General features: G+C 39.1%; 1 protein-coding gene across 4 annotated transcripts in view; it reads right to left on the bottom strand.

Moving 5' to 3' along the window:
- Ash1l (ASH1 like histone lysine methyltransferase) overlaps positions 1 to 27,550 on the bottom strand; it is a 118,202-nt gene that overhangs the window by 34,751 nt on the left and 55,901 nt on the right. For all 4 annotated transcript variants that reach the window (XM_055625649.1, XM_055625650.1, XM_055625648.1 and 1 more), the window contains 6 exons: positions 23,459 to 24,197; positions 13,672 to 13,851; positions 10,424 to 10,518; positions 3,765 to 3,838; positions 1,381 to 1,426; positions 1,164 to 1,272 (listed from right to left, as the gene is read on the bottom strand). In XM_055625649.1, the coding sequence (XP_055481624.1) occupies positions 1,164 to 1,272; positions 1,381 to 1,426; positions 3,765 to 3,838; positions 10,424 to 10,518; positions 13,672 to 13,851; positions 23,459 to 24,197 (1,243 nt within the window). The remainder of the gene's footprint in view (positions 1 to 1,163; positions 1,273 to 1,380; positions 1,427 to 3,764; positions 3,839 to 10,423; positions 10,519 to 13,671; positions 13,852 to 23,458; positions 24,198 to 27,550) is intronic.

Raw genomic sequence — 27,550 nt, 5'->3', positions numbered from 1 at the left:
ATAAAGACTGTGATAAATACATAAGAAAAAAAGTTCAGCCGAGCACTGCGTCACATGCCTCTAATCCTAGCACTTGGAAGGCAGAGGCAGGTAGATCTCTGTGAGTTTGAGGCTATCCTGGTCTACAAAGTGACCGCCAGGACAGCCAGGGCTACACAGAGAAAACCTATCTAGAATAACAAACAAACAAACAACAACAAAAGAAAAAAATTAAGATTCAAATGTATTACTTAATAGATACCCATTTAGAGTTTTCAAATAACCTACTGTAAAATCTCCATTAAATGGAAGTGTCTAAGTTATAGTGCTATTGTCCTCCCCCGCCACAACAAAATATCTTTGTTAATTCTTTGGGATTTCATATCATACACCCATAGTACATTCCCTTCCTAGTCCTTCCCTCTCCTCCCCTCCACCTTTGTTACTGTCCCCTAGCACACAAAAAAATTCAACTTGTGTTATCTATACTGATTTTGTTTCATGTTTTCATATTATTTAAATTTGTATAAATATTTGGTAGGACAGCAGGAATCTTTCATTTCTTTGGTTGATTGGTTGGTATTTTGAGATAGGGTTTTCTAAGTAGCCCTGGCTGTCCTGAAACTTGGCCTTGAACTCATAGAGATCCACTTGCTTTGCCTCTCGAGTGCTAGGATTAAAGGCATGTGGCACCATCAACAACAAAAACAAGATTCCCAACTGGCATGTGGAAACTAATTCCTCCAGCTGACAGGGCAGTTGACTTAGGGCCTTCAGAAGACCAGACTGGTTTACAAAGCCAGTTCCAGGAGTTCCAGGAAAGCCAAGGCTACACAGAGAAACCCTGTCTCAAAAAACAACAACAAAAAAGCAAAACACAAAAACAAACACACACTTTGCTTATTAATAAATCACATCATCTCATATTAGCCTCAGACCCTCCTCCCAGAGAAGTTGGCATTTATATCAGAGAAATTAACCACCCCTATGTCTCATGGGTATTTAAAAAAAAATTAATTTACGTAATAAAGACTCTAACATTCTATTCCATCCATTAGTATCAGTATACAACATGTAGAGGATAAAATAATATAGTATTTTACACACACACACACACACACACACACACACACACACACACACACACACATCCCTTAGAACTTCAGAAAAATCAGTTACCGTACCTATTGAGGCAGTCATCCCCACAGCCCTTCCTGTTGTCATCATCTGGCTTCTTACAATTACAGGTGGTTGCCTCATAACCAGAAAGAGGTTTTACATCAACGTAGACATCTTGAGAAGATAGCAAATAAAAGTTTTTGAACATTATCTTTCAAGTCACAAGACAGGAGGAAGATTGATGTTTTGAAGGCAGAAAAAAACATCTTCTAAGTTACTCACTTGAACGAATTTTTTTATACAGGGGGACATCTGGCTTTTTGTATAGCTAGAAGGAAAAAAAAGATACAGCATTTCACTTCAAATGGCAGTGTGGCATCTATCCCTAAAAATACAGGACATGTGTTCCATTCATTCAAAAATATTTGTAGCAAACCTGGCAAAAGTGTCACCTCTGTAACACTTGGGAAGGAGAGGCAGGAGGATCACTATGAGCTTATGCTACACAGTAAACACTTTTGAGCCCCTCCATCCCCCATTCCTGGACAGGAATTCTTGGTGTAGCCTTGACAGTCCTGAACTTGCTTTGTAGACCAGGCTGGCCTTGAATTTACAGCAATCAGTCTGCCTCTGCCTCCCTGAATGCTGGGACTAATGGCATGCACCACCATATCCAGGTAACTTTTTTGAGCTTTCTAAATTAGTTATGATTGAGGAAAATGTAAAGTGATCTTTTTTATTTCCTCCCTAAACATAAAGAATGACCAAGAATTAGATTTAGTAAGCACTAGTTTATAAAAAGTTATAATTTTTATTTTAGACTGTCTCTATGCAGTCTTGGATGGCCTGAAATTTTCTATGTGAGACTCTTCCCTCTTCTCCTATATCCCTTCCTGAGTCCTAGGATTATAGGCATGTTTAGTAACATCCCCGAGTTACAGTATTTTTTTAAAGCATGTTGCTAACTATAGAAAAGAAGCACTTTTAAGAGCAAAGCTATCATTCTCTTAAATAACTTAAGATTCTATTTGCTCCTATCAAAAGAAAGGAAAGAGGCTGAGAGTAAAGGTCGGTGGTACAATACATGTTGAAGCCTTAGCATGAACCCTCCATAAAAGTACAAGCTCTATAAACCCTAAACATGTGTAAGGCTTGTTCATAGTGCAACTATGTGAAAACAGAGACTAGCTGGCCTTTCCATGTCACACTCACTGGTGAGGAATCTTAGGAAAGCAACATTAAGATAGATTTTCATTACTGTGACTAATCAACAAGCAGAATGTGTTGGTGGTGCTTTTCTGCAATTGTAGCACTCATTACAGACAGGAAAACTTGAGAATCAGAGGTGATTTAGCTACAGAGCAAGTTCAAGGTGTGAAACACTGAGCAAGAGCACTCATGCTTGCCCCGGCCCCGTTCTCTGTGCAGCCTTGGCTGTCCTGGACTCCATTTGTAGACCAGGCTTGCCTCAAACTCACAGAGATGCCCCTGCCTCTGATCCCGAGTGCTGGGATTACAGGCACGAGACACCGTGACCATCGTGGCAGAGCTCTTATGTCTGAATAAAGATGTGCTGCCAAAAAAAAAAAAAAAAAAAAAAGGCAATTTGAACTAAACATCAGTTAGTAATGAGTCAGAATTTATGTCATCACATTTTTTTTTTAGTCCATGTTGAAAGCCCCTTCTCCATAATCAAAAATGAGAAAGAAAGGAAAAAAAAAAAAAAAAAAAAAAACCTGTTTCAAAAACAAAAGCAACCTCTCCAACCAAAGCTGATAAAAACAGACACAAAAATTCAACATATTATCTTTAGGGATTCAATAGACACCACCAGAGAAGAGGAGGCATAGGAAACTGAACTGGTTTTGGCCTTCCAAAGATAACTTTTGTTGGAGACAATGTTTTACTACTCAGCTCTGGTTGGCCTGGAACTCAGAGAAATCCACCTGCTTCTGCCTCCTTACTACTGGGATGAAAGATCATCACACCCACTAAAGTTAACAACTGACAGTATTTTTAGCTCAACTCAGAAAAACCTGCTGTTTATTTTATCAGTATGACTACTTCTCTCTCCCCATTGTTGTTTTAAGGATCGGGCTTGGAACCTTTAAGTTTAAGGCCTGAGAGTTTTCCATTTTTTTAAAGTGTTGTTAGCAGTATATTTACATTCTCCCAAGATAGGCATGAAATAGAATTCTTACAGCACAAAGTCTTTGCTACCAAAACAAAAAATGCAGAACACTGAAGCAGGAACTTACTGTAATTCTTAAGTATAAGTAAAGGTTTTGCACATTAAATATGTATGCAAATTCATAGCCTCTAACTTTTTCTTAGTCTCTAACCTTTATGAGGACAGTTCTCAATATACCTAAGATAACATGAGAAGGAACCAGAGGAAATAAACTTACAATCCATAGTCCCGTACCCTAATTCTTTTTTTTTTTTAAATATTTATTTGTTATGTATATGATGTTTTGCCTGCAGTGCCTGCAGGCCAGACAGGGCACCATATCTCATTACAGATAGTTGTGAGCCACAGTGTAGTTGCTGGGAATTGAACTCAGGACCTCTGGAAGAGGAGCCCGATGCCCTTAACCTCTCCAGCCCCTATTCCCTAATACTTAACACTTAAAAAAAGAAAACCTGGTAAAGAAGGCCCATTGTACCTGATTATGTTTCCACTGCCAGAGGATGTCATAGGGAAGCTGGAAGTCAATTCTCTTCTGTCTGAGGTATTTTCCTGAAACAAAAAACAATTTCAGCAACTATTCTGATACGTAGTCTATACAAAGAGAGTAAATAGTAACACACAAAATATATTTTAAATTTATAACAAAGCAAAATTACTACTGAAATCTACAAGTCACTATGAAACTAAATACTAAGAAATTTTTGATTATTAAAGCTATAATCATAAAGTAGCTGGTATTTGCTCTCCTTTATTATTACACAGAGTTTTATGCTACAAAAAAAGGTTAACCAGGCTGGAGAGAAGGCTCAGTGTTAGGTGTTCTTCTCGTTTCTGCAGAGGACAGTGTATCTTTCAGCCCAGTTTTAGTGGTCTGATGGCCTCTTCTGACCTCTGCAGGCACTGGTACATATGTGATGCACACACATCCATGCATATAAAGCAGTCATACATACAATAACAACAAAATCTAAAGCTATTAAAGAGGGAAAGGTGCAAAAGCCCAGGCTGGCTCATGGATCAAGGTGTCTGCTGTCAAGCCTGACTACCTGAATTCAATCCGTGGAACTCACATGCTGGAGAAAAGAGAATGGACTCCTACAAATTGTTTTCTTGCTTCTATACAGCACTGTGGAACGCATATTCCCATGCACAAAACTAAATAACATAATAAAAAAAAAATGAAAAGGGACATCCTTGAATTTACATAACTGAAAAATACATGTCACACATATGATGGCTCAGCAGGTAAAACAACTTGAATTTGGTTCCCAGGATCCACAGTGGAAGAAGAACCAGCTCCTGAAGGACTGCGTCTGACTTTAAAATTTTTTTTTTTTTTTTTAAAGATAGGGTCTTTCTTCATAGCCCTGACTGTCCTGACACTCAGAGAGATCCATCTATCTGCCTCTGCTTCCCTAGTGCTGGGATTAAAGGTGTAGACCAGCATGTCTGGCTCCTGGGACACCTACATACACAATGGGGGCATGTGCATGCTAGGACTCGCATTGGGGGTTGTTCTGATACTTCTATTTTGATGCTAATTACTGGCCCTCAAGATCTGGTGACTGCTTGGATAAACCCATCCTTGTTTTGTGTAAACCTGCCTAAGATATTATATCTGATTGATTGATTAAAGGCCTAAAACCTGGGCAGGGTAGAGTGGAGCAGGAGTGGCTAAGGGTTCCTGGCTATGGGTTCAAGAGAATCAGAAGGACAGAAGAAAGGAGGAAGAAAGACACAAAGATGGGTTAGCATGGAGAAAAACCATGTGGGCTGGGAGGAAGGACTCTGAGGAATGGCGCAGATGGAGAAAACACCAAGATGAAAAATATTTATAAGATTTTAGATGAAAGATAGCCCAGATAGGAATGGTTAAGGCAGATTGCATTGGATGGGGGCTGGGAGATGGATGGTGAGGTTATTGAGACAGTGTAAGTTAAATATCTGCCCAGCCCAAGGTAAATAAGGCAATTTTAAAATCTAACAAGTGTCTGTGTTTTATTGATTGTGATAGCAGGTTAGATAACACCACTGCAACAATTATAGGGCTAAAAATAACATATAGCCCAACACCAATCTTATTTACAACAACAGACTCAGAAACACACATCATATATATGTAGACACAAATACAGACATACATGAGTAGTCTGAATGGGGGAAGAGGGAACAAGAGAGACCAAGCAGTGGGGCTGGGGAGATGACTAAGTGGTTAAGTCTTCGTACTGCTTTCAAGAGCTCCTGAGTTTGGTTCTCAGCATACACACAGGGCGGCTCACAATGGTCTGTAACTCCAGTTCCACAGGATCTGATAGCCTTTTGTGGTTGAACATACTTAAATTCAGACTCAAACACACATAATTAAAAATAAAATAAAAGGTCTTAAAAGAAAAGTATATCCACTTTAGTCCTAACAGTCAAGAAGCAGAGGCAGAGGCACGGGCAGGCTGATAATCCTTGAGTTCGAGGCCAGTCTGGTTAACAAAATGAGTTCCAGGACAGCCAGGGCTACACAAGCAGGGGTGCGGTAGGGAAGTACATGTGAATTTAAGATCCTATTAACATTTTCCTATACCTTGAACTACTACTTACTTACTTACTTACTTTATCTTTTCCCTGTGTGAAGCCCTGGCTGTCCTTGAACTCACAGATTCGCTTACCTCTGCCTCCCAAGTGCTGGGACTAAAGGCGTACACCACTACTGCCCAGCCCAGCTAAGAAGAGGTTTTTTTCTTTTTTCTTTTCTTTTTTGGAGACAGGGGGGTCTTCCTATGTTATGTAGTCCTGGCTGTCCTGGAACTTATTATTGAACTCACATAAATTTGTCCACCTCTACTTTCTGAGTGCTGGGATTAAAGGATGAGCTACTATGCCTGGCTTTACTCTTGTTTGTTTTCTGAGAAAGAAAGAACAAAGTTTTTTTATGAGAACAGTTGAGTCTATTATTTGCCAGCAAAACATATTTTATCTAGAAAATGTAAGTAGAGACAGAAAGGTTCTGAACTTTAAAAAAAAGTTTTCCTCACAGGTAAGGATCCATTCACATCTACTCAAAAACTGACCCCAAAACCAGAACTCTGCTCACAGGCCCCTTCTCACATTTTCATAGATAGGACCAAGTCTCCAGAGCTGAAGCACGGCTTCCATAGCAGTACTCACACTCCTCTCTGTCTAATGCATGCAACAATGACAACTGGAGAAAAAAGATGTGTCTGTGTGACTGCTGCAAGTATTAAAATTGCCTAAATGGAAGACTTTCCACCACAACCTGGGTATGAACTGAGCCATTAAAAATTGGGAAATGAAGTGGATGATGTTCATCTCACTCAAGCTCAAGGACTGCAGTCTTGCTTTTGAACTATGTAACTTGTGTTCAACTTTTTCTTAGGCAGCAAAATCTACAGCAGTCAGAATGGAGAGAATGGAATACAATTCCTCTCAATACAGATGGAAAGCAAAGTGGTGATGATGGCTCAACTGAAATGGAGTCAGAGCAGAATAGAGAGAAAGCCTTAGTAAAGCCCTGGATGTTCAGGGACCAGAGGTAAGTCAAAGTACATTAAATTAGCAATGATTGTGGCACTCGCCTTTTATCTCTTTAATCTCTTGGGAGGCAGAGGCAGACAATATTCCTACTGAGTTCCAGTTCAGCCAGAACTAGATAGTGAGTATCTCAAAACAAGCAAAGAAAAAAACAATGGTCACAGGTTATCTTTGTCTGGGAAATAGAGATGGCTCAGCAGCTAAGAAAGAACACTTATTGTTCTTCCAGAAGCCTCAGGTTTGGTTCCAAGAACCAATATCAGGTATTACAAAACCTCCTGTAACTCTAGTTTCAAGAGATCTAATGTCCTTTGGCTTCTACTGGCACCTTACACAAGGGGTTCACATAAACCCACAAAGACACCCATACAACCATAAATAATTGAAATTAGGTAAATAGAGATGTGGTTGCCTTAATGAAGGGCCGTAGGTCAGATCTGCACTATGGTAAATGAGGATATGGTTCATTTGAAAGCACCACCTACAAGTTGGAATAAAAGGCACGAGGACATTTTTGCAGGGCTGAATACAGTAGATATTACTACTGTTATAGCCTTAAATGCAGTGGTTCTCAACCTTCCTAATACTGTGACCCTTTAATACAGTTCCTCATGCCGTGGTGCCTCCCAACCATAAAATTACTTCATTGCTAATTTATAACTGTAATTTTGCTGTTATGAATTGCAACATAAATATTTACGAGAAACTGGAATAAGGACCATTCATGTAATATCTTGGCCAAGAATTTGGCTGGAATCTTAATTCTATCTGATCTAAGAATCTGAGGAAGTTGAATTTTAAATAGTAGTAAACTGAATTTTAATTAGTAGTAAACTGAATTTGCTTGGTGGAACAAATTTCAAGGCAGGAGAGAATCAGACTGGTGTTGAGAAAGCAACTACAACTGGTCAAGAGGTTGGCACCACTGCAGTGAAGGCTCCTGTACTCTACTGGGACAATAGCACAGGTGTCCTGAGGGCAAAACCCACCTGTCTAAAGGCTACACCCTGTAAAGATCCAAGCACATTTGAAGGAAGATAGCCTGAAATGAAACAGAGACAGCTGCTGAAGGGATTCCTTGTTCCCCAAAAGCAGCTGCCCAGGGCTGGTGAGATGGCTCAAATGGGAAAACATGCTTCTGTAAACCAAATGACCAGAGTTTGATCCCTGGAACTAATATAAATATGGAGAGAACCAACTCTACAAAGTTGTCCTTTGACCTCCATATACATGCTGTGGGATGAACTTCCTTCACCCTGCTTCCCAAGACACACACACTTTGAAAACCAGTAAAAAGGGGTTGGAGGGATGGCTTAGTGGTTAAGAGCACTGGCAGAGGACCCTAGTTCGATTCCTAGCACCCATATGTTAGCTCACAATCATCTGTAGCTTCAGTACCAGGGAAATCTGATGCCTTCTGGGCTCCACAGGCACCAGGCATGCACTCAGTGCAAAGACACAAAACACTCAGGCACATAAAAACTGCCTAAATAAGAGAAAAAAGAAGGTGCCTAAGGATGGCACATAAAAGCTACAGATGCTGGCCTAAGGGGGCCAGGTTAGATGCCAAGACAGTAGAAGACTTAAGCAGTGTTTTTCATTTTGTTACTGGTTTTGGGGTTAAGAAAGATGTTAAGACTGAAGGGGTCACAGAGTTTTCTGTGTGATTTCAGAGAGCAGCTATGACAAGGAAATATATTGTAGGGTTGGCATTTTTGCAAGGAGGTCCTGGAAGTCCAGTGCTTCAAGCTGTGAAGGTGAAGCCTACACTGAAATGGAGACTCCAGGAAATTGGCAATACTAGGACCATGGGATGTCCACTTTGGAGAGGAGTTGCCATAGAATGGAGCCAGCCCAGAAAAGAATCTAAGCATGCTGCTTGTAGTAGAGATGAGGGATTGGTGCTACCCATCCTTCGTAGCCCAGTTAATTACATTATGAACCCCAAATGACATACATGGAATTGTAAGATTTATTGTTTGCTCTGCTAGATTTTTATTTTGCTTTGTTTGTTTGTTCCTTTCTTTTAAAACAGGAATGTGCTGTTAATGTTGGAAATATGTATATGTAACTTGTTTTCTACTTTATTGGAGCTAAGGAAACTGACTTTTTTTTTTTTTTTGAGATGAAGTCTCACTACATAGCCCCACAGGGATTCACTTGCCTCTTCTTCCCAAGTGCTGGGAATAAAGGCATGTGTCATCATGCTGGTTAGAAACTGATTTTTAATGTGCTACAAAATTTTAAAACTTTGTGGACTTCTAAAGTTGAACTGAATGTATTTTACATTATAACATGGTAATGAACCTAAGGGCAAAAGAGATAGTGAGGCATGTACAGATGTCAAGTTGACAAGTGGCAGAGTTACGACACTAGTGCTCATTTTCAGCCTGATAGAATGAACAATCATCTGAGAGATAGGCCCTGGGAGATTATCTTGATCATAGTAATTTAATGTAGGAAGACCAATCATAACTGTGGTTGAAACTATTTCCTAAACAAGGAATTCTGGACTATACAGAATGAGAGAAAGCAAGCTGAGCAATGACAAGCACTCCCCTCCGTGTGCTTCCTGACTGGAGCATAATGGCAGCTGGCACAGCCCCTGCTGCCCTGACTTCTTGGCACTGATGGACTGAGGCCATGACAGGAACCCAGCCAGAACAATCCCTCCTCTCTCGTGCTGCTTTTCTGAGGGTATTTATCCCAGCAGCAGAAAAAGAAACTAAGACAACCTGCCATTCCTTACCCTGATCACAGATCCTTTCCTTGGAGCCAGATATAGTAATTAATTTCTAAAAAGTAAGGTTGGGAGTGGTGTGTACACATATCACCACAACTTGGAGAGACTTCAATGTAATATGTATCAAGTTGAAGCTGGTCTACATTATATAAGATTATTTCTTGTTTGTTTGTTTGTTTGTTTCCAAGACAGAGTTTCTCTATGTAGCTCTGGCTGTCCTGGAACTCTGTAGACCAGACCGGCCTCAAAATCAAGGATCCACCTGCCTCTGTCCCCAAGTGTTAGGATTAAGGGTATGTACCACGAATGCCCATCTAAGACTTTATCTTAAAAAAAAAAAAAAAAAAAAAAAAAAACCCACTACCAAACAAATAATAAAAAATAAGATCTAAAGATTGTGCCTGATTAATTTCAGCTCAAAGGGTACCTCAGGAGAACTTACTCAAGATTCTCATTTTGAAGAAAATGAATAATGCACATTACTTAGATAATCCCTATTTTACAAACATGAAAACTAGGGTTGGTGTACATGGTCCCAGACAACCCAGGCTGAGGATGTCCCTGAGCTTCTGACCCTCCTGTCATCACCTTGAATGCCAAAATCACATGCATGTTCTGTACCTGGTTCATTTTCTTGGTTCATGTGGTAGTGGGGATCCAATTCAGGCTTTATTCTTGTTAGGAATATATTCTACCAACTGAACTAAATCTCTATATCGAGAATTCTTGGGGCTATCTTATAAATAAATGGTAAAGAACTTGAATCCAGTAGAACAAAGAACACAGGTACTTCCCCTAAATTCATAATAAACAATTTCTTCAATAAATTATGTAGACTTATTACTCACCAACATGAATGGGTGCTGGAAATAAGCCATATTCATGTTCTCCTGGAGTATATTCCAGCTTCTCTTTCTTTAATTGGATTAATCGGCTCTTTGGGCTGTGATGAGAAAATGAATAAGAAAGAAAGTCAATTAGATTTATTCTTGAGGTCAAGTGAAAATAGATCACTCAATGGGTAAAGGCACTTGCCAGCAAGAGTGACAACCTGGGTTGGAACTCTGGGAAGTGTACAGCTGAAGAAGAGAATCAACTTCTGAATACTCTCCTTTGTCCTCATCATGCATATATACCAGCCCCCTTTCAATAAAAAATGTAAAAAAAAAAAAAAAAATAATAATAATAATAATTTAAAAATGTACTAAAACCCCCCTGGAGCCAGAGAGAGGGCTTAGCGGTTAATAGCACTCCTACTCTCTAGAGGACCTGAGTTCCCAGCACCTAAAACTGCAGCTGGACAGGATCTGGGAACCTCCTCTGACCTCTGCAGGTATCTGGAAGCACCTGTAAATACATGTAAGTAAATAAATAATCTTAAAATTCAGAAAGTCCTTTTTAAAAGAAGTTACAATTCTCTAACAATTTTACAAAAACAACTTAAATTTGGGATCTACTTTATTTTATTGATTTAATAGTAGCCCTGGCTATCTAGGTAAGAAGGTCTGCAGCCCTGACTACCTGAATTCAATCCCTGGAGCTTAAGGTGGGAGGACAGAATTCACACCTCAAACTTGTTCTCTTTCCTCCACATCTGCTCATAGTTACCTGCACTCATGCAGACAGATCATATAAAACAAAAACAAAAAACAACAAAAAAATTTACTTTGTATGTGCTTTGCTTGAATGAGCACAATGAGCACAGGTGTCAGCTGTATGCCTGGTGCTTGCAGAAGCCAGAAGTGGGCAGTGTATCTCCTGAAACTGGATGCTGGGAACTGGACTCAGGTCTCTCTGTAAGATCAGCAAGTGCTAACCACTAGGCCATCTCTCCAGCCCTTTGAAGGTGTGTGTGTGTGTGTGTGTGTGTGTGTGTGTGTGTGTGTAGATCAGACTGGCCTCGAATTCAGAGATCCACCTCTTTTTGCCTCCGAAGTTGAAGATAATTTTAACACTGATTTCATTATGATTCACTATCAGTATGTCTTGGGTTAATATACTGTTTGGCCCAAAGTGGGCCTCCAAAATGGCAGTACTAGTGACGATATTTTAAACAAAAATCTAAAAACAAACCCTCACAATTCTCAATAGGCAGGTCTCTGTTTACCAGGAAAAGGACTACTTCCCTTATTCCCCCCCCCCCCCAACCACCACAAAGGCCAACTCCCTCAGGCAAGGGCATCTAAATTCTCAGTTATCAACACAGCTTGCACCTTGCTGACTATCATACAAAAGCTGAGTACATTCCTGGCAAGTTGCTGTTTTCTGCCCCCAAAGACAGTCTTAGCAGTCTGATTCCCAATAAACTCTCTACCCACAAAGTAGTCCGGTTTAGTGGCTTCACTGTGTCCTCTCTTATATATACTTATTTTACATGCATATATACCTGGAGCCAGGTAAATTTTTCTTGGATTAAAAAAAAAAAAAAAAAAGAGTGGAAAGAGCAAGCCTATGCTAGGTTCACAATCTGTGGGTTTTAACACCTGCTCCTCCTTTCTCAACCTCCTGTAGTGCTTGGATTATAGACAAGCCCAACCATGTCCAGTTTATGAGACAATACATATCAGATCTGGACTTCCAGCATAAGCAATTTACTAATGGAACTATAAACATGTTTTTGTTTTGGTCCCAGGTGTGGGATGTGTTACTGAATCAAATGGTCCACAGCAGCAGACTATTTGCCTCATGCGGGCTCTGAGAGGAGCTCTTTGCCAGGTGCAGATAGTCTGAATCTGAGGACTCTGGAGAGAGAATAAATGCTAGAGTCCAGAGAGTGGAGTGACAGAGAAACAACGCTGTTCCTGCTTCCCCCTTGCTGCTCCCTGGCTGCTGTTGTGAGACAAGATGGAGATTTCCTGAAACAAGGACTGGACTGGCTTCAAGGAACCTGACAACTAACAAGCAGGAAGCAGCTAAAAGAATTGTGCCCCTCTCCAACTAACCCTTTCTCTCTCTTATCTGGTGTTAGGGTGTTAGAAGGGATTGGGGTGGAACAGGGAGAAAAAGATGTAAGAAACATAAATAATTAATAATAATAAAAAAAAAGTACCTAGAGAACTACACAGCCAGCCTAAAGCTTTCTAATCAGAGTACACACCTGTGATACCAAGACAGAGCTGGGCGGCTGCTCTGGTCTATACAGCCAGTTCCAGACTCCATTGCAATAAAGTAACAAATGAGTACTTATCAAGTTGTATCAAGGAACTATAGAGTTCTTCAAACAATGAAGGTCAATTTATTCATTTGAAAAATGATTTAATCAATGAAACTAAAAACATATTTATACTTACACAGACAATGCTATTTAACCCCCCCTTCCCCATTTTTGTTTTGTTAAGAAGAGTCTTACTATGTAGCTGTATTAACTATGTAAAGAATGATCCTTGAATAAGTGTCGGTCTTCCTGCCTCTGCTTCCAGAGTACTAGGATAACAGGTATACATTAATACACCTGGCATTCTTTCTTATTTTTTTTTAAAGATTTATTTATTTATCTATTTATTTATCTATTTATTTATCTATTTATTTATCTATCTATCTATTTATTTATTTACTTATCTATCTATCTATCTATCTATCTATCTATCTATCTATCTATCTATTTATTTATTAATTATGTGTGTAGGTGTTCTCTCTGCATGTATGCCTACAGGACAGAAGAGGGCACCACATCTCATTATAGATGGTTGTGAACCACCATGTGATTGTTGGGAATTGAACTCAGGACCTTTCCAAGAGCAGCCACTGCTCTTAACCTCTGAGCCATCTCCCTAGCCCCTTCTTTCTTATTTTTAAACAACAACAAAAGGTACAATAAGAATCCAAACTACAGGATGGAACTTAGAAGAGAGAGACTAAACATCAAGAATGATAATTAAAACCCTATAACACAGTGCAGCACTAATAGCCCAGCAAATGCTAAGGTACAGTATATACTACAGATACATAATGTATTATATATAATATATATATATAATCATACACGCGTGCACACACATACAAATGTAATTTTTATAGTTATAAAATATATTTTATATAAAAATATGGGTGGATAATAGGGAGTAGAAGATGTAAGTTTACAGTCACTACTACTTACTCTGTAGTTTTGTAAACATCAGAATACAGCCCAGCTCTCTGGTATTTCTTCTTTGGAGGACGTGGGGCCTTCTTTTCTCGTGGGATGAGAGCCAGCACAGGTTGCAATGTACGTTCAGGTTCAGAAGGTTCAGCCGGGGTTTCAAGAGGACTGGGAATGTCAAGTGGTGTTTCTACAAAGCTAGAAAAAAAGTTTGAAGATGTTATTGTGAAGAACAGGAGGAGGAGGAAGAAGAAGAAAATATATTATGTTTTTGATATAGTGTCTTGGCCTTGAACTTGGTATGCAGCCAATAATGGCCTTAAACTCCTCATTCTTGTGCCTCCCATTCCTAGGCACTGATATCACAGACATGCGTCAGGCATGTTGAGGTCTACTTCTAATGCCAGAGTGAGGAGCTAAAGTACCTCAAAACTGCCTGTAACTCCAGCTACAGGGGATCCAACTCTTCTGTCCTACACAAGCATGAGCTCACCTGGCATACATTCATTCACACAAACACATATGTACATTAAAAAAAAAAAAAGAAGGTTGGCTGGAAACACTGCTCAGTTGATAAAGCTTGTTTCATCTAAGCATGAGGAACTGAGTTTAATTCTCAGTAAAATAACAACAAAACTGTTTACCTCCAGCACTAGGAAGATGAGCAAAAACAAACACTAAAGATCCTGACACAGTATCAGTTTGGGACCTCAATGCTTCCCTTTCATAATTAGACAGGTTTTCCAAAATAAAAATAAGTAAAGGAACATCAGAGATAAACACACTGCAGATCAGTGGTTCTCAACCTTCCCAATGTGACCCTTTAATACAGTTCCTCATGTTGTAGTGACCCCCCAACCAATTATTTTGGTGCTACTATATAACTGCAATTTTGCTACTGTTATGAATTGTAATGTAGATATCTGATATGTGAACCTCAAAGGGGTTGTGACACCCCAGGTTGAGAACCACTGCTGTAGATAAACTGCTGTAGATATATAGAGAATATTCCACCCAACAGATACAGAATATGCAATTTTCTCAGCAGTAAATGGGACTTCCTCAAAACCAACCACATCATAGGATTCAGGTCAAGTCTCAACAAATACAAAAATATTGAAATAGTAATTTCTTGTGTCCTACCAGGCCACAGAGTGATAAAACTAGGAATCAATAGTAAGAGCAACTACAGAAACCACAAAAATATTTGGAGACTAAGCAACATATTTTAATGAATGAACAGTGGGTCAAAAAATCAGAGGAAATTAAAAAATTCCTGGAGACAAATTACAATAAAACACAACTTATCAGAACTTCTGTCATTCAGCCAGAGCAGTCCTAAAAAGAAAGTATATAGCAACAAATGCTTGTATTTCAAAATATGTAAGGGGGATTGAGACAAGGCTTAGCAGGTAAGTGCAATGGCTGTTCCAGGCTCACATGCCAGCATCCACATGATGGATGGCAACCATTTGTAACTCTAGTCCCATAGGGACTGACAGCTTCCCCATCTAGCCTATTGGGTACCAGGCACAAACATGCAGGCAAAAAACATCCATACATACAAAATAAAAAATTAATTTTTTGAGGCAGCAAACAATTTGACGACATGCCTCAAGGGGCTGGAAAACCTAAACACAGCAGACAGCAAGAAACAAGAAAGAGAAGAAATTAATAAAATAGAGATTAAAAATAAACTAAAGAATCAGTTCATTGAAAAAGCTGAGATGGACAAATCCTTAGCTAATCTGACAGAAAGAGAGAGAGAGAGAAAGAGAGAAAGAGAGAGGGAGGAGAAGACATAAATTAATAAAATAATGTCATTATGAAGACTCCAATGAAATAAAGAAAGTTATTAGAGATTACTATGAAAATTGATAATCTGGTCAGGTCTGTAGTGACACATCTGTTTAATCCCAGAATTTGGGAAAGATGTAGGCTAATCTCTTGAGAGTTTGAGGCCAGCCTGGTCTACATAATGAGTTCCCAGACAGCCACAACTACATATGGAAAATATAAATAAGTAAAATAAAGCTTACAAACTAAAAGGCTGGGTAACCGAGAAGTAACAGAAGAATTTCTAAGTGCATCTCTAGAACAGTTAAATACAGATAAGTAACTTAAAAGAAACCCATTACGAGCAATGCTATAGACATTGTAGTCACAAGCCTCCCTTCAACCAAGAAAAGCTCAAGACCAGTCACTGCTGCTCTATCAAACCTTCAAAAGAGACTGCATACCAACTCCTAACTTGTTTTACAGGGTACAAAGTCAATACATATTTTTTAAATCCCTCATATATAATATATGCCAACAATGGACTCTCACAAAAATAAATTAGGAAAATTATCTTATTTAAAGAACTCCAAGCCAGGCACACATCTTTAATCACAACTCTTAGGAGGCAGAGGCAAGAGAATCTCAGTAGACAACCTGGTCTACATAGTGAGTTTGAGAATAGCCAGCACTATGCTGTCTAAACAAACAAACACCTCCAAAGAAATTAAATATTTAGGAATGTATGTAAGAGAAGACTTTGTGCTGGATAGATTTATGTCAACCTGACACAAGCTAAAGTCATCTGAGAGGCGGAAACGTCAATTAAGAAGATGCCTTCAAGCTGGGGGCAGTGGTACATGACTGTATTTTCAGGACTCAGGAAGGCAGAGGTAGGTGGACCTCTGAGTTTGAGGCCAGCCTGGTCTACAAAAGCAAGTCCAAGTGCAGCTGGAGCTGCACAGAGAAACTCTGTAAACAAAACAAAAAATGAAACAAAAAGGAAAATAATAGTTGTGATATGAGGGTTTGTGCCCAGTCTAAAATTGTATAAATATGTACACCATATTCAGTACATCCCTGCCCTGCTTTGTTTTGTTCTAAGGGAACAGATGGAGTTGACCTCAGGGAGAGAGAAGGTAGAGGGAAGAGACTGGGAAGAGTTAACTGTAGTCAGGATATAATGTGAGAGAATAATAAGAAAAGAAAAAGAAAATCCCAGTGGTGGCAGAGCATTTAATCTTAGCACTCAGGAGGCAGAGGCAGGTGGATCTCTGCAAGTCTCAGGTCAGCTTGGTCAACAGAGTAAGTTCCATTAACAGCCAGAGCTATACAGAGAAATCCTGTCTCAAACAAACATCCCCCCCCCCCAAAAAAAAAAGCCCCAACCAACCAAAAATGCCTCTGTAAGATCTGAGTGCGGCCAAGCGTGGAGGGCATTTTCTTAGTGACTGATGTGTGAGGGCCAAGTTCATTGCGGGTTGTGCCATCCCTGGGTGGTGGGTGGTGCTTTCTATTAAAAAGCAGGCTGAGCAAGTAAGCAAGCAGCACTCCTCCATGGCCTCTGCATCAACTCCTGCCTCCCAGTTCTGTCCTGATTGAGTTCCTGCCGTTAATGCTTTTGATGATGAACTATGACATGGAACTGAATCTGAAGTCTCAGCATACGTGAAGTACTCTTATTGAGGATAATTAGAAATTAATCTATCCCATTACTGAATATCTGAGACAGAGAAACATCCTGCCCTGTTTGAGTTCCTCTCCTTACTTTCTTCAATGATGGACTACAGTGTGGAAGTGTAAGTCAAATAAACCCTTTCCTTCTCAAGTTGCTTTGGTCATGGTATTTCATCTCAGCAATGATAACCCTAACTAAGATCTCTAAAATGAAAACTCGAGATATTGAAAAAGAAAATCAAAGAAGATATGAGATAGTGAAAGACCTTCCATGCTCTGAAATTGGCAGAACACTGGGAAAATGGCTATATTACCATTAATTAATTTACAAGTTTTAATAAAAATTGTGATATCACATTTCACAGGTTTAGAAAAGAAATACAAGAATTTATATGGAACCAAAAAAGACCACAAATAGCCAAAACACTGCTGAGAACAGTTTTGAAGGCATTTCGATACCAGGCCTCAACTTACACTATACAGGTGTAGTAATAAAGAGCCTGGTGCTGCCATAAAACTAAAGGTAGACCAGTGGAATAAAATAAAGAGACAAAATAAACAAGCTACACCCACTTAAGTAAACACAGACCCTGAAAAAATACAGCCTATTCTAGAAATGATGCTGCCAAAAATGCTTATCTGCTCGCACAGAATAAAATTAGACTGGTGTCCTTCATCTGGCACGAAAACAGAAAACAAACAAACAAACAAACAAAACAACTTAAATGTATCAAAGACCTTAATTTAAAACCTGGAGGACTGAAATGCCTAGAAAAGCTGTTCTCAAAATGCGGTTCATGATCCCTTGAGGTGGGGGGAGGTATCCTGTATATCATTTCCATTATGATTCATAACAGTGGTAAAATTACAGTTATGAGGTAGCAAAAAAAAATAATTTTATGGTTGGGGGTCACCATAACATGAAGAACTGTATTAAAGGGTTGTAGCACGAACGTTGAAAACTACTGGTCTAGAAGAAAGCAAGGAACATCCTTTAAGACACTGGGTAGGCAATTGCTTTCTGAACAGAACAAACATTGCACAGGAACTAGCCCCAAGACAAAGTTTATACACAGCAAATCAATGAGCAGAGGAAACAACCCACAGAATGTAAGAACATTTTTGCCAGCAATAGCAATTTAAAACTACTGTGAAATATTACTTTGCCTATCTATGATCAAGAAATTCTGACAACAAATGTCAAAGAGAAAGACAATTGTGGAGAAAAGACGAACCTTTATCACTGTCGGTGGGGGTACAAATTAATAGTCACAGTGGACGTAAGTTTAAAGATTCCTCAAAAAATAAAAATAAAAAAATAAAAAACAGGACTACAATATGACCCAGTTATTTTATTCCTGAGAACATACCCAGAAGGCTCCATATCCTATCACGGAGACAGCAGCACCTCAATGATTATTGCTACTGTATTCAATATAGCAAGGAAATAGAACCAACCTGGTTGTCTATCAAGAAATGAATGGATAATAAAAACCTGGTACATATATAAAATGGAACACTATTAAGCATTAAAGAAAAATGTAATTATAAAATATTTAGAAAATTGGGCAACTTTAGAGTATACAACATAAAGGTCATGTTCTTCCTCATATGTGAATCCTCGCCTGTAATATATACGTTTATATGTATACAAATGTACATGTAGTGCAGTATACCATGTTGAGAGGAGAAAAAGAAAGGGCAAATACAAGGTGATGAAAACGGACTGAGGGGAGGCAATGAACACATGAGTTATGAAAGATGATACAAAGTTAATAGTTTTTCTAGTTTTAGCTCTTACATTTTGTTATTCTGGGATTTTTTTTGGGGGGGGTGGGTAAATACATAAAAATATATTTGAGAGTGAGAGTGCAAAACCCCCTGGGTAGTGGTGGTGCACGCTTTTACTCCTGGCATTTGGGAGGCAAGGCAGGTAGGTGTCTGAGTTCAAGACCAGCCTGGACTACGAAGTGAGTTCTATGACAGCCAGGGTTACCATGCCACCCACCCCTGAAAAAAAAAAAAAAAAAAGAAAGAAAGAAAATAAAAAGAAAAAAACCAAAGTGTAAAACCGAATGTGAAGCTCCGTAGCTACTCTAACTGCATAGAAGGTTCACTGAAACATACAGATTTTGTGTGTTAATTTTGATGTATGATACTTTCTATCTGCAAGTTCTTCCAAAGGAGGGACACAACCAACAGTCTTCTCCAGTATGATGCCTGTGCACCACAATGCCAAGTCTCCCATGATAACCCTAAGGGTGCACTAGTCGGACAGTCACCTTGATGGTAACCAAGAGCTCTCTAATGAGACACAACAAGAAATCATGTCTGGCACTGGATACTCTAAGTATTTGCCCTTTACCCATGGAAGTGTAGCTCTCGCCTGTCACCAAGGAAAGCTCTCTTTGCAACAGAAAGCGACTATTATAGAAAGCCACAACTAATCAAAATAAAAGTTATGGAGCACAGTCATAAAGCATACATCTACAACACAAGTATTACACCTAATGCTCAGGGATCATCTGACTTATTTCACTTGCATTACATCTTTTTAAACGTTTATCTAGGGTCAGAAAGATGGCTAAGCAGGTAAACACACCAGCTGTGGAAGCCTGATAACCTGACTTTGATTTCCATAAAGAGAACTGACTCCACAAAATTGCCCTATGACTTCTATATGAATGCTGTTATTGTACAAGCCCATGTGTACAACATACAACAGTAATAATTTTTTAGAAGTACTATTATTTAAAGCTAACTAATATGTCATTACATGTAAAACTGCCATTTTATTTAACCATTTATCTACAGACAAAACTTTGGTGTTTCTGTCTTTTGTCTAATATAACAATGTTGTTTTTTTTTTTTTTTTTTTTTCCATTTAGTTTTTTGAGACAGGGTTTCTCTCTGCATAATTCCGCTGTCCTGAACCTCACTCTGTAGACCAGGCTGGCTTGAACTCACAGAGATCCACCTGCTTCTGTATCCTCAGGGCTGGGACTAAAGGTGTGCACCACCACTGTCTGGCTGTAAACAATGCATTATAAACATTAGTCTACTCTGCTTCTTTGACACGGTATATTCTCTAATACATTTCCATCTTTTATCCCTAATCAATATATTTAATATACACTATAATGGCCATGCAGTATTAGTATCTCTTTGTGATTTTATTATTCATGTTGAATAATTTTGTATATTCCCTCTGGGAAAATACCTATGCAGTTCCTTCGGCAATTCTCTGTGTTTTATTTTCTTTTTGAGTTTCAGAAATCTTTTATAGTCACTGATAGTTTATTCCAAAAATATTTGGAATGTGTGTCCACTGACTTGATCACGCTCTTAAATGCAGAAAATACTTTGTGCATTAAAGAACACAAATTTTGATAAAAGCCAGGTATCTATATTTTTAGTTGCCAGAATTACTGGAAAATTCAATGTCAAATCTTTTGTCCAAATATAATTTTGAACCTATGATTAAGTCTTTGCTCTGCTTTTATTTGTTTGTTTTTGTTTTTCAAGACAGGGTTTCTCTGCGTAGCCTTTCCTGGACTCAGACTCACAGATATCAGCCTGCCTCTGCCTTTCCAAGTGCTGGGATTACAGGCATGCACCACTGAGCCCAGCTCAATTAAGCCCAGCTTTGGTCCACTTTTAGCTTTAAAAATATGATAAAAAGGTCTAATTACTTTTTACATATGGATATCTAGTTTTCTCATTAGCAACGCAATCAGTTCTCGAGGGAATGGCAATGTCATTCCTTTCCCTTCTCCTCCAGTTTGAGTGATTAAAGCCTGGGTCTTGTTTCTAAAATAAGGTCTCAAGCCTATGTAACCAACGCTAGCCTTGAACTCCAGAGTCTCTTGATTCACCCTCCCAAATACTAACAGGCATGATCCATCATGCTCAGCTGATAGCATCTTTGTTAAAGTAATTAGATAATGACTTATTTCTGAACTTTTTCAATCTATCCCATCATTCTCCATGTCTGTCTATATTGTAGTTTTGCCCAGTGTAACTTTAGAAGCATAAATACTTCAGCTTCCTTCCTTTTCAATATTACTTCAAGCTACCTGTCAGCCTTTGAAAAGCTATGTGGATTTTAGAATGGATCATTCACCTGAGATAGTATCCCTACATAGCTCAGGGTACTCAGGGTAGCCATTACTTAAGGCAATACTCTTCCTTCAGCCTCTTGATGTCTGAGATTACAGGAATATTTTACCAACCAAGCTGTATTTTCCAATTTTTGTAAAATACAATTGGGATTTTTGATGGACAGTTCCCTCAATCTGTATAGAACATTGGAAAGTTATGACATCTGAAAGCTTTCCAAACTATCAACAAAGTCTGACTTCTATAACTCCTAAGCCATCTCTCTAGACCCTCTTCCATTTTTCATGTATTTGTGTGTGGGGTATGTGTATATACATGTTATTTTTTTGTGAATATGAGTATGTGTAGTCACGAGGTTGATATGGGCAATCATCTAAAATTGCTTTTCCACCTCTCAGTCTAACCCAGAACACTCTGAAATGAATGTAGCTTGCTGGCCAGCTTGCTCTGAGGATCCCTTGTTTTTACCTTCTCAAGACTGGGATTATAGGTGGGCTATCTAGCATTTCCATGGGTTTCTGAACTTTGGTCCTTATGCTTACATGGCAAGCATGTTAAACCATGAGCCATGTCCCCAGACCCTCTTATTAGATTTGTTTTGTTTTGTTTTTTGACGCAGTCTCAGTCTGCAGCCCAGGCTGGCCTGAAACTCAGAACCACTCCTGTCAAAGTGCTGGGATTACAGTGTTGGTTCACCATTTCCAGCTTTGCTGTAGAATGTTTTTATTTTCATTAAAATAATTTATTTTTAATTAATGTACCCGCATATGTATAAGCACTGGATTTCCCCATAGCCTGAGTAACAGGCAGTTAATACTTTTTTTTAAAAATTGTGAATACAATTTAAATTTTGTCAAATTTTTCCTTTATCTATTAATATGATAATTTTCTTTTTAGCCTATTAATATACATTTATTTCAAATGTTAAACAAGTTATGCATAAACAGAATATATCTCACTGGTAGGAGACTTATTTTTTCACTGATATCCTTACCAGCTCAATGTTTTCACTTCTATGTCTGAAATCGTATTTCATTTCCTTGCCAAAAAACAAATGTTTTCTGCTATCCTATCACATATATGAATTCTTCATAGCAGTAATGTATAAAGTCTTTTCATGGAAATGTATCAAAATCATGTTTGGAGCTTGACAGTAATGACTCAGAAAAAGGGTAGGTACTTAGCATGTGAGTGGAAAAGTCAGGACTAAGAAAAGGAAACAGACCTAAAAGAGTCTAATGGAGGACACCATAGTCAGTGAAATAAATCACAAAAAGACACTGTATGATTTCATTGATAAGCAGTACTTTGAGTAGTCAAAGCCACAAAATAGCAAGCAGGATGTTAGTTTTTAGGGGGTTGGGAGGCAAAGGTGAGTATAGGGAGCTATGATGAGATTCTGTCTCAGCAACATCAAAACTATAGAGCAGAAAACAAAATAACACAAACACACACAGAGCAGGAGAGTAAGAGAACAAGAGTGGGGGAGGTAGACACAGGAATGAAGAGAGAGAGAAGGAGGGACTTACTGATGGATTGAACCTGGGTATGGTGGCACATACTCATACCTGAGAGACAGAAGCAGGTTGACCTTTTTATGAGGTCAAAGCAAGCCTGGTCTACATAAGTTATAGGCCAGCCAGGGCTATAAAGTAAGACAATGTCTCTAAAAAATAAAAAGTTTCTTTTGGTTGTATGTCACAACAGACTTTTAAATTCATTTCCTAAAGGTGCATTTTGTGTTTTGAATATTAAGCCCCTTTTACTTTTTACATTTAAAAATGCTTTTTGGTCATTTGTTTAAGAAAGGGTCTAGCTATATTACGTGGCCTAGGGTGGCCTACAAATCAATGTTAGTATAGGTCAGATTGACCTTAAAATTCCAGATCATTCTCCTTTAGCCTAGAATCACTGGCGTGCATGAGCACCTCAACCAAACCACTTTCATAGTAAAAAGCAGAAGGTTTTAAGATCTAGTTACATAGATACATCACAGTTTGGAGATACTTAGGCTGGGGTTGGGGAGATAGCTCATCAGTAAAGAGGCTTGCTGACAAGCCCAATGAGCCGAGTTTGATACCTGGGACCCACATTGTGGGAGAGACCCTATAGGTTGTCTTTGGGATTGCCTACACCTGCCATAACATGCATGCATATACACATAAAATAAACAATAAAATATAAAAGTTAGACTGTTCTTATTCATATCATAATATCTTAAGAAAGAAATTACCTTTTATTGTTTTCTTGTTCTTCTTCCTCTGGTACTGTCTTCTGCTTTTTCCTAGTCTGTTCTTCTAACAGCCAATTTTTCCTCTTCAACCCTTTCTTATGTTCTGAATTAAGGTTCACACTCTGAACCACAGCCTCGATCACATCAGTAACTGTGTCTGGACTCAGGTGCAGTGCTACTTCTTCATCTTCATTCAATTCTGGGTTGACAAACTGGCCAGCCTGGAATGCTTGCAACGATACCACAGCTTGGAGGGGACATTTCCGAGGTCGACCTGGTCTGCGTTTCACAAAATTGTTTCCTGTCCTGGCCTGCCTTTGAAGTTTTTTGGCTTTTAAAATTTTATTGACATGATCCAGGTTTTTCTTGGTGGCCAAGATTTTGTCATAATTGCACATTTTCCGAGCCTGACGCTGCATAGCTTCAACTACACTTCTCTTGATATGATGAGGGGAACATCTACTTGTCAACTTTTCAGAAAGGAGTGGAATATTATTACTACCAGAGTCACTTGGGATTGCAGGCACTAGAAGGCTGTCTGATTTACTTAGGGTCCGCTCTTTGCTGTAGCTATGGCCTGGACTGGAGGAAGGTGGTATAGACACAGTTGTAATTGAGTCATCAGTATTTTTCTCCACAGACTCTTGCTCATCATGTTGAACTATCCGCTGCAACAGACTGTCTACAGAATCGTCCATAGAAGCAACCAATCTGGGACTTCTGGAGGGAATTCCATTCACTAAAAGAGACAACACAGCACACACAGACAAAAAATTGATCACTTCGTTATCTAAATTACTTCATCTCTGTGCTTGTTTCTTAGCCTTTTGAGACAAGGTGGTACTTTGAAGCCCTTGCTAGCTTAGAATTCACTATACAAATTCATGTGTGGCGACTAATCCTTGCCTCTGCCATCTGAGCGCCAGGATTACAGGTAATTTACCAGCTTTTAATTTTTTAAATTAAATCTTATTTTTGACTTATGCATGTGTGTGTATGGCATGTGCATACAGGTGCCCATGGAGGCCAGAAGAGGTAGTCAGGACCCCTGAAGTTGGTGAGCTGTCAGATATGGGTGCTGAAAAATGAACCCCGGTAATCTGGAGTGAAGTAAGAGTTTTAACCACCAACTCATCTCCCAGACCCTTCATTTACTTTAAGATGGGTCTTCTGTAGCTCAGACGGGCCTGGAGTCTACCATGCTTGATGTCATTCTAGTAGAGGATTATCTTGAATCCCTAATCCTCATGTCTATGTCCTCAAGTGCTGCAATTACAGTGTGTTCAATGACTGGCTAGATGACTTTCTATACTGACAAGGATAAAGAAGTGTTAAAGGCTACACAGTTAAAGATTGGATAAAGATCTACACTTGTCTTTTCTTCCTGAATCCTGGGGATCAAATCCAGAGACTTTCCCATATCAGGCAAGTTTACACTTAGCTAAATCCTGAGCAAGATGGGTTCTTTCTCTTCCCTTGTCTAGCTTTTTCAAAAAGGGTGTGATTATAGTCTAGGCTGGCCCGGGGTTCACTATGTAAGGTTATCCTCCTCCTTTAGTCTCCTGAGTCCTGGAATTAATAAATCATGCCTACAGGGTTTGTTTGTTTGTTTGTTTGTGTGTATCCAAATTTATATTTGTTGGGGGAAGGATTTAATCTTGCTGTTTCTTATGAGCTATCCACCTTATTTTTTCATCTTATTATTTTAACTGGAACCAAACAGGTATCAGTCTTAAGAGAAGTGAGTGTGCTGACCTACTGAATCAGTTCTTTAGCTCCAGGACTAAGGACTTTTAAAGGGTTACAGACAGTTGGGATGAATATATTTTATATCTTGAAAGTATGTATTCAAGGGTTGGAAGTTACAGCATAAAAGTGGATATGTTTGAGTGTCAAGATGACATGGGGCAGTGCTCTGATGAGTCTCTGAATATGTCTCTAGGAGATTTATCTTTTTAAAAGAATTACTGCTTTTATTCTGCGTGTATGGTGTATGTGTTTGTGCACATCCTGGTACAGTGCATGTGTGAAGGTTAGAGGACAACTTTCTGTCTTCAGTTCTTCCACGGTGATGTGGATTTGAAGTTGGACTCAGTGTGCCTGCAGAGCATGTGCTAACCTGCTGAGCCATCTATTCAGCCCAATCTTGATTTAGTTAACTGAGGCGGGAAGACCCACCCGTGGTGAGTGGCATCCCTCTTCTACAAGGGATCCTAGACTGAGAAAGGAAACCAAAAAGCAGCTTAGGTTTATCCCTCTCCATCTCCTGATTCTGGACATGATGTGACCAAAGGCTTCAAGCTCCTGGTGCCTTGACTTCCCCACCAAGATGGATGGTACCATAAACTCCTCTTAAGTTTCTTCTGGCAGGTCATTTTCAATCACAGGAAAGAAATTAAGACAGTCCCTAAACATTTTTTCCCCAATATAGGGTTTCTATGTGTAGCCTTAGTTATGCTGGACTAATAACTTTGCAGGCCAGGCTGGCCTCAAATTCACAGCCATCTGCCTGCCTCTGCCTCCCAAGTACTGGCATTAAAGGTGTGGGCCACCACTGCCCAGCTCATACTATTAATATCCACAGGTCACAGTTTTCTAATTGATTAATTTAAAATGTGGTATTAGCTGATATGCATGGTGGCTCATACCTGTAACCTCAGAATATAGGAGCCTGAGGGAGGATTGCCATAAACTTCAAGTCAGCATGAGCTACACAATGGGGACCAGGAAAGTTGGCCATAACAAAACTGTCCAAAACCACTAAAATTAGTGCTAAATGGTTTAGGATGGATGAGGTTTAGCAGATAGAAAGCATTTGCTGATAACCTAAGTTGCAACCCTAGGGCCCACAGTGGAAGGAGAGAACCTCTCAAAGTTGTCCTCTGATGCCAGCCTGCATGCATGCACACACAAACACACTTTTAAAATAAAAGAATGGCCTTAGAGCTAGAGTTCAGTGTACAGAGTGTCTGCTCGCATGTAACAGGTTTAGGGAACAAACCCAGTACTTGAGAGAGGGGTAGAGGCTGGAGGATCAGATATTTAAGAGAACTTTGACTACACAGTGAGTCTGATTCCAATATGGACTACACGAGTCCCTATTCAAAAACAAACACAGGAGAAAAGAAAATGTTATTATTTTACTTTTTTTGATAAGATTTATTTTACTTTTACTCATGTATTTGTGTGTCTATGTCACGGGTGTACAGATGCTCTTTGAGACCAGAGAGGATGAAATGCTGGAAACAGAACTTGGGTCCTTTGAAAAGGCCAACAAGTACTTTTAACCACTAAGCCATCTAGCTCTCTAGCCCAATTCCAGATATTTCTCTATCAAGTACTAGGAATCATAAAATCATCTATCTTATCAGGAAACAATTTTTCTAACATCCCAGTTAAAATCCACAAAATGAACAGTGTGGGAGGGTGAGGTATGTAACTGGATCTCTGCTCCTCCCATGGGATTAATCTTTGATCATTCCCACACCTGGGAGGCAGATCAAGGACAGCCTGGTCTACAGTATGTGCTCCAGGATGTACTGTACATACAGTACATGTAGCCAGAGCTATATAAAAAAACCCTACCTTGAAAAAAAAAAAAAAAAAAAAAAAAGAAAAGAAAAATAAATCTTTGTCTATCCCATGGTCATGATGACTTTCTATGTGTTCTTCTGTGTTTTCTGGTTTTACAAATTTCAGAGAAAACTATTTCAAGTTAAAATTTCCATGGCATACAGTCAATGGTCTTCTCTTTTCATAAAGCCAGCTACTCAGTAGTTTTGTTAAAAAGACTTATCTTCAGGCTAGAGAGAGAGATGGTTCAGAGGTTAAGAGCACTGGACGCTCTTCCAGAGGACCTGAGTTCAATTCCCTGCAATCACATGGTGGCTCACAGCCACCTATAATGGGATCTGGTGCCCTCTTCTGGTGTGCAGGTGTACATGCAGACAGAATTTTGTATACATAATAAACCTTAAAAAAAAAAAAAAAGAAGTATCTCATAACATTAGAATATGTTTGTGAGGAATGAACTGGAAGGACAGGAGTGGTGGCTCTCACTGCAATCCTAGTACTTCTGAGGTTGACACAGGG

Source organism: Psammomys obesus, unplaced genomic scaffold, assembly GCF_907164565.1.
Source record: "Psammomys obesus unplaced genomic scaffold, mPsaObe1.curated_primary_1811, whole genome shotgun sequence".
Lineage (NCBI taxonomy): Eukaryota > Metazoa > Chordata > Mammalia > Rodentia > Muridae > Psammomys > Psammomys obesus.
The sequence above is the reverse complement of the archived record's forward strand: the minus strand, read 5'-3'. Positions and strand labels throughout refer to the sequence as shown.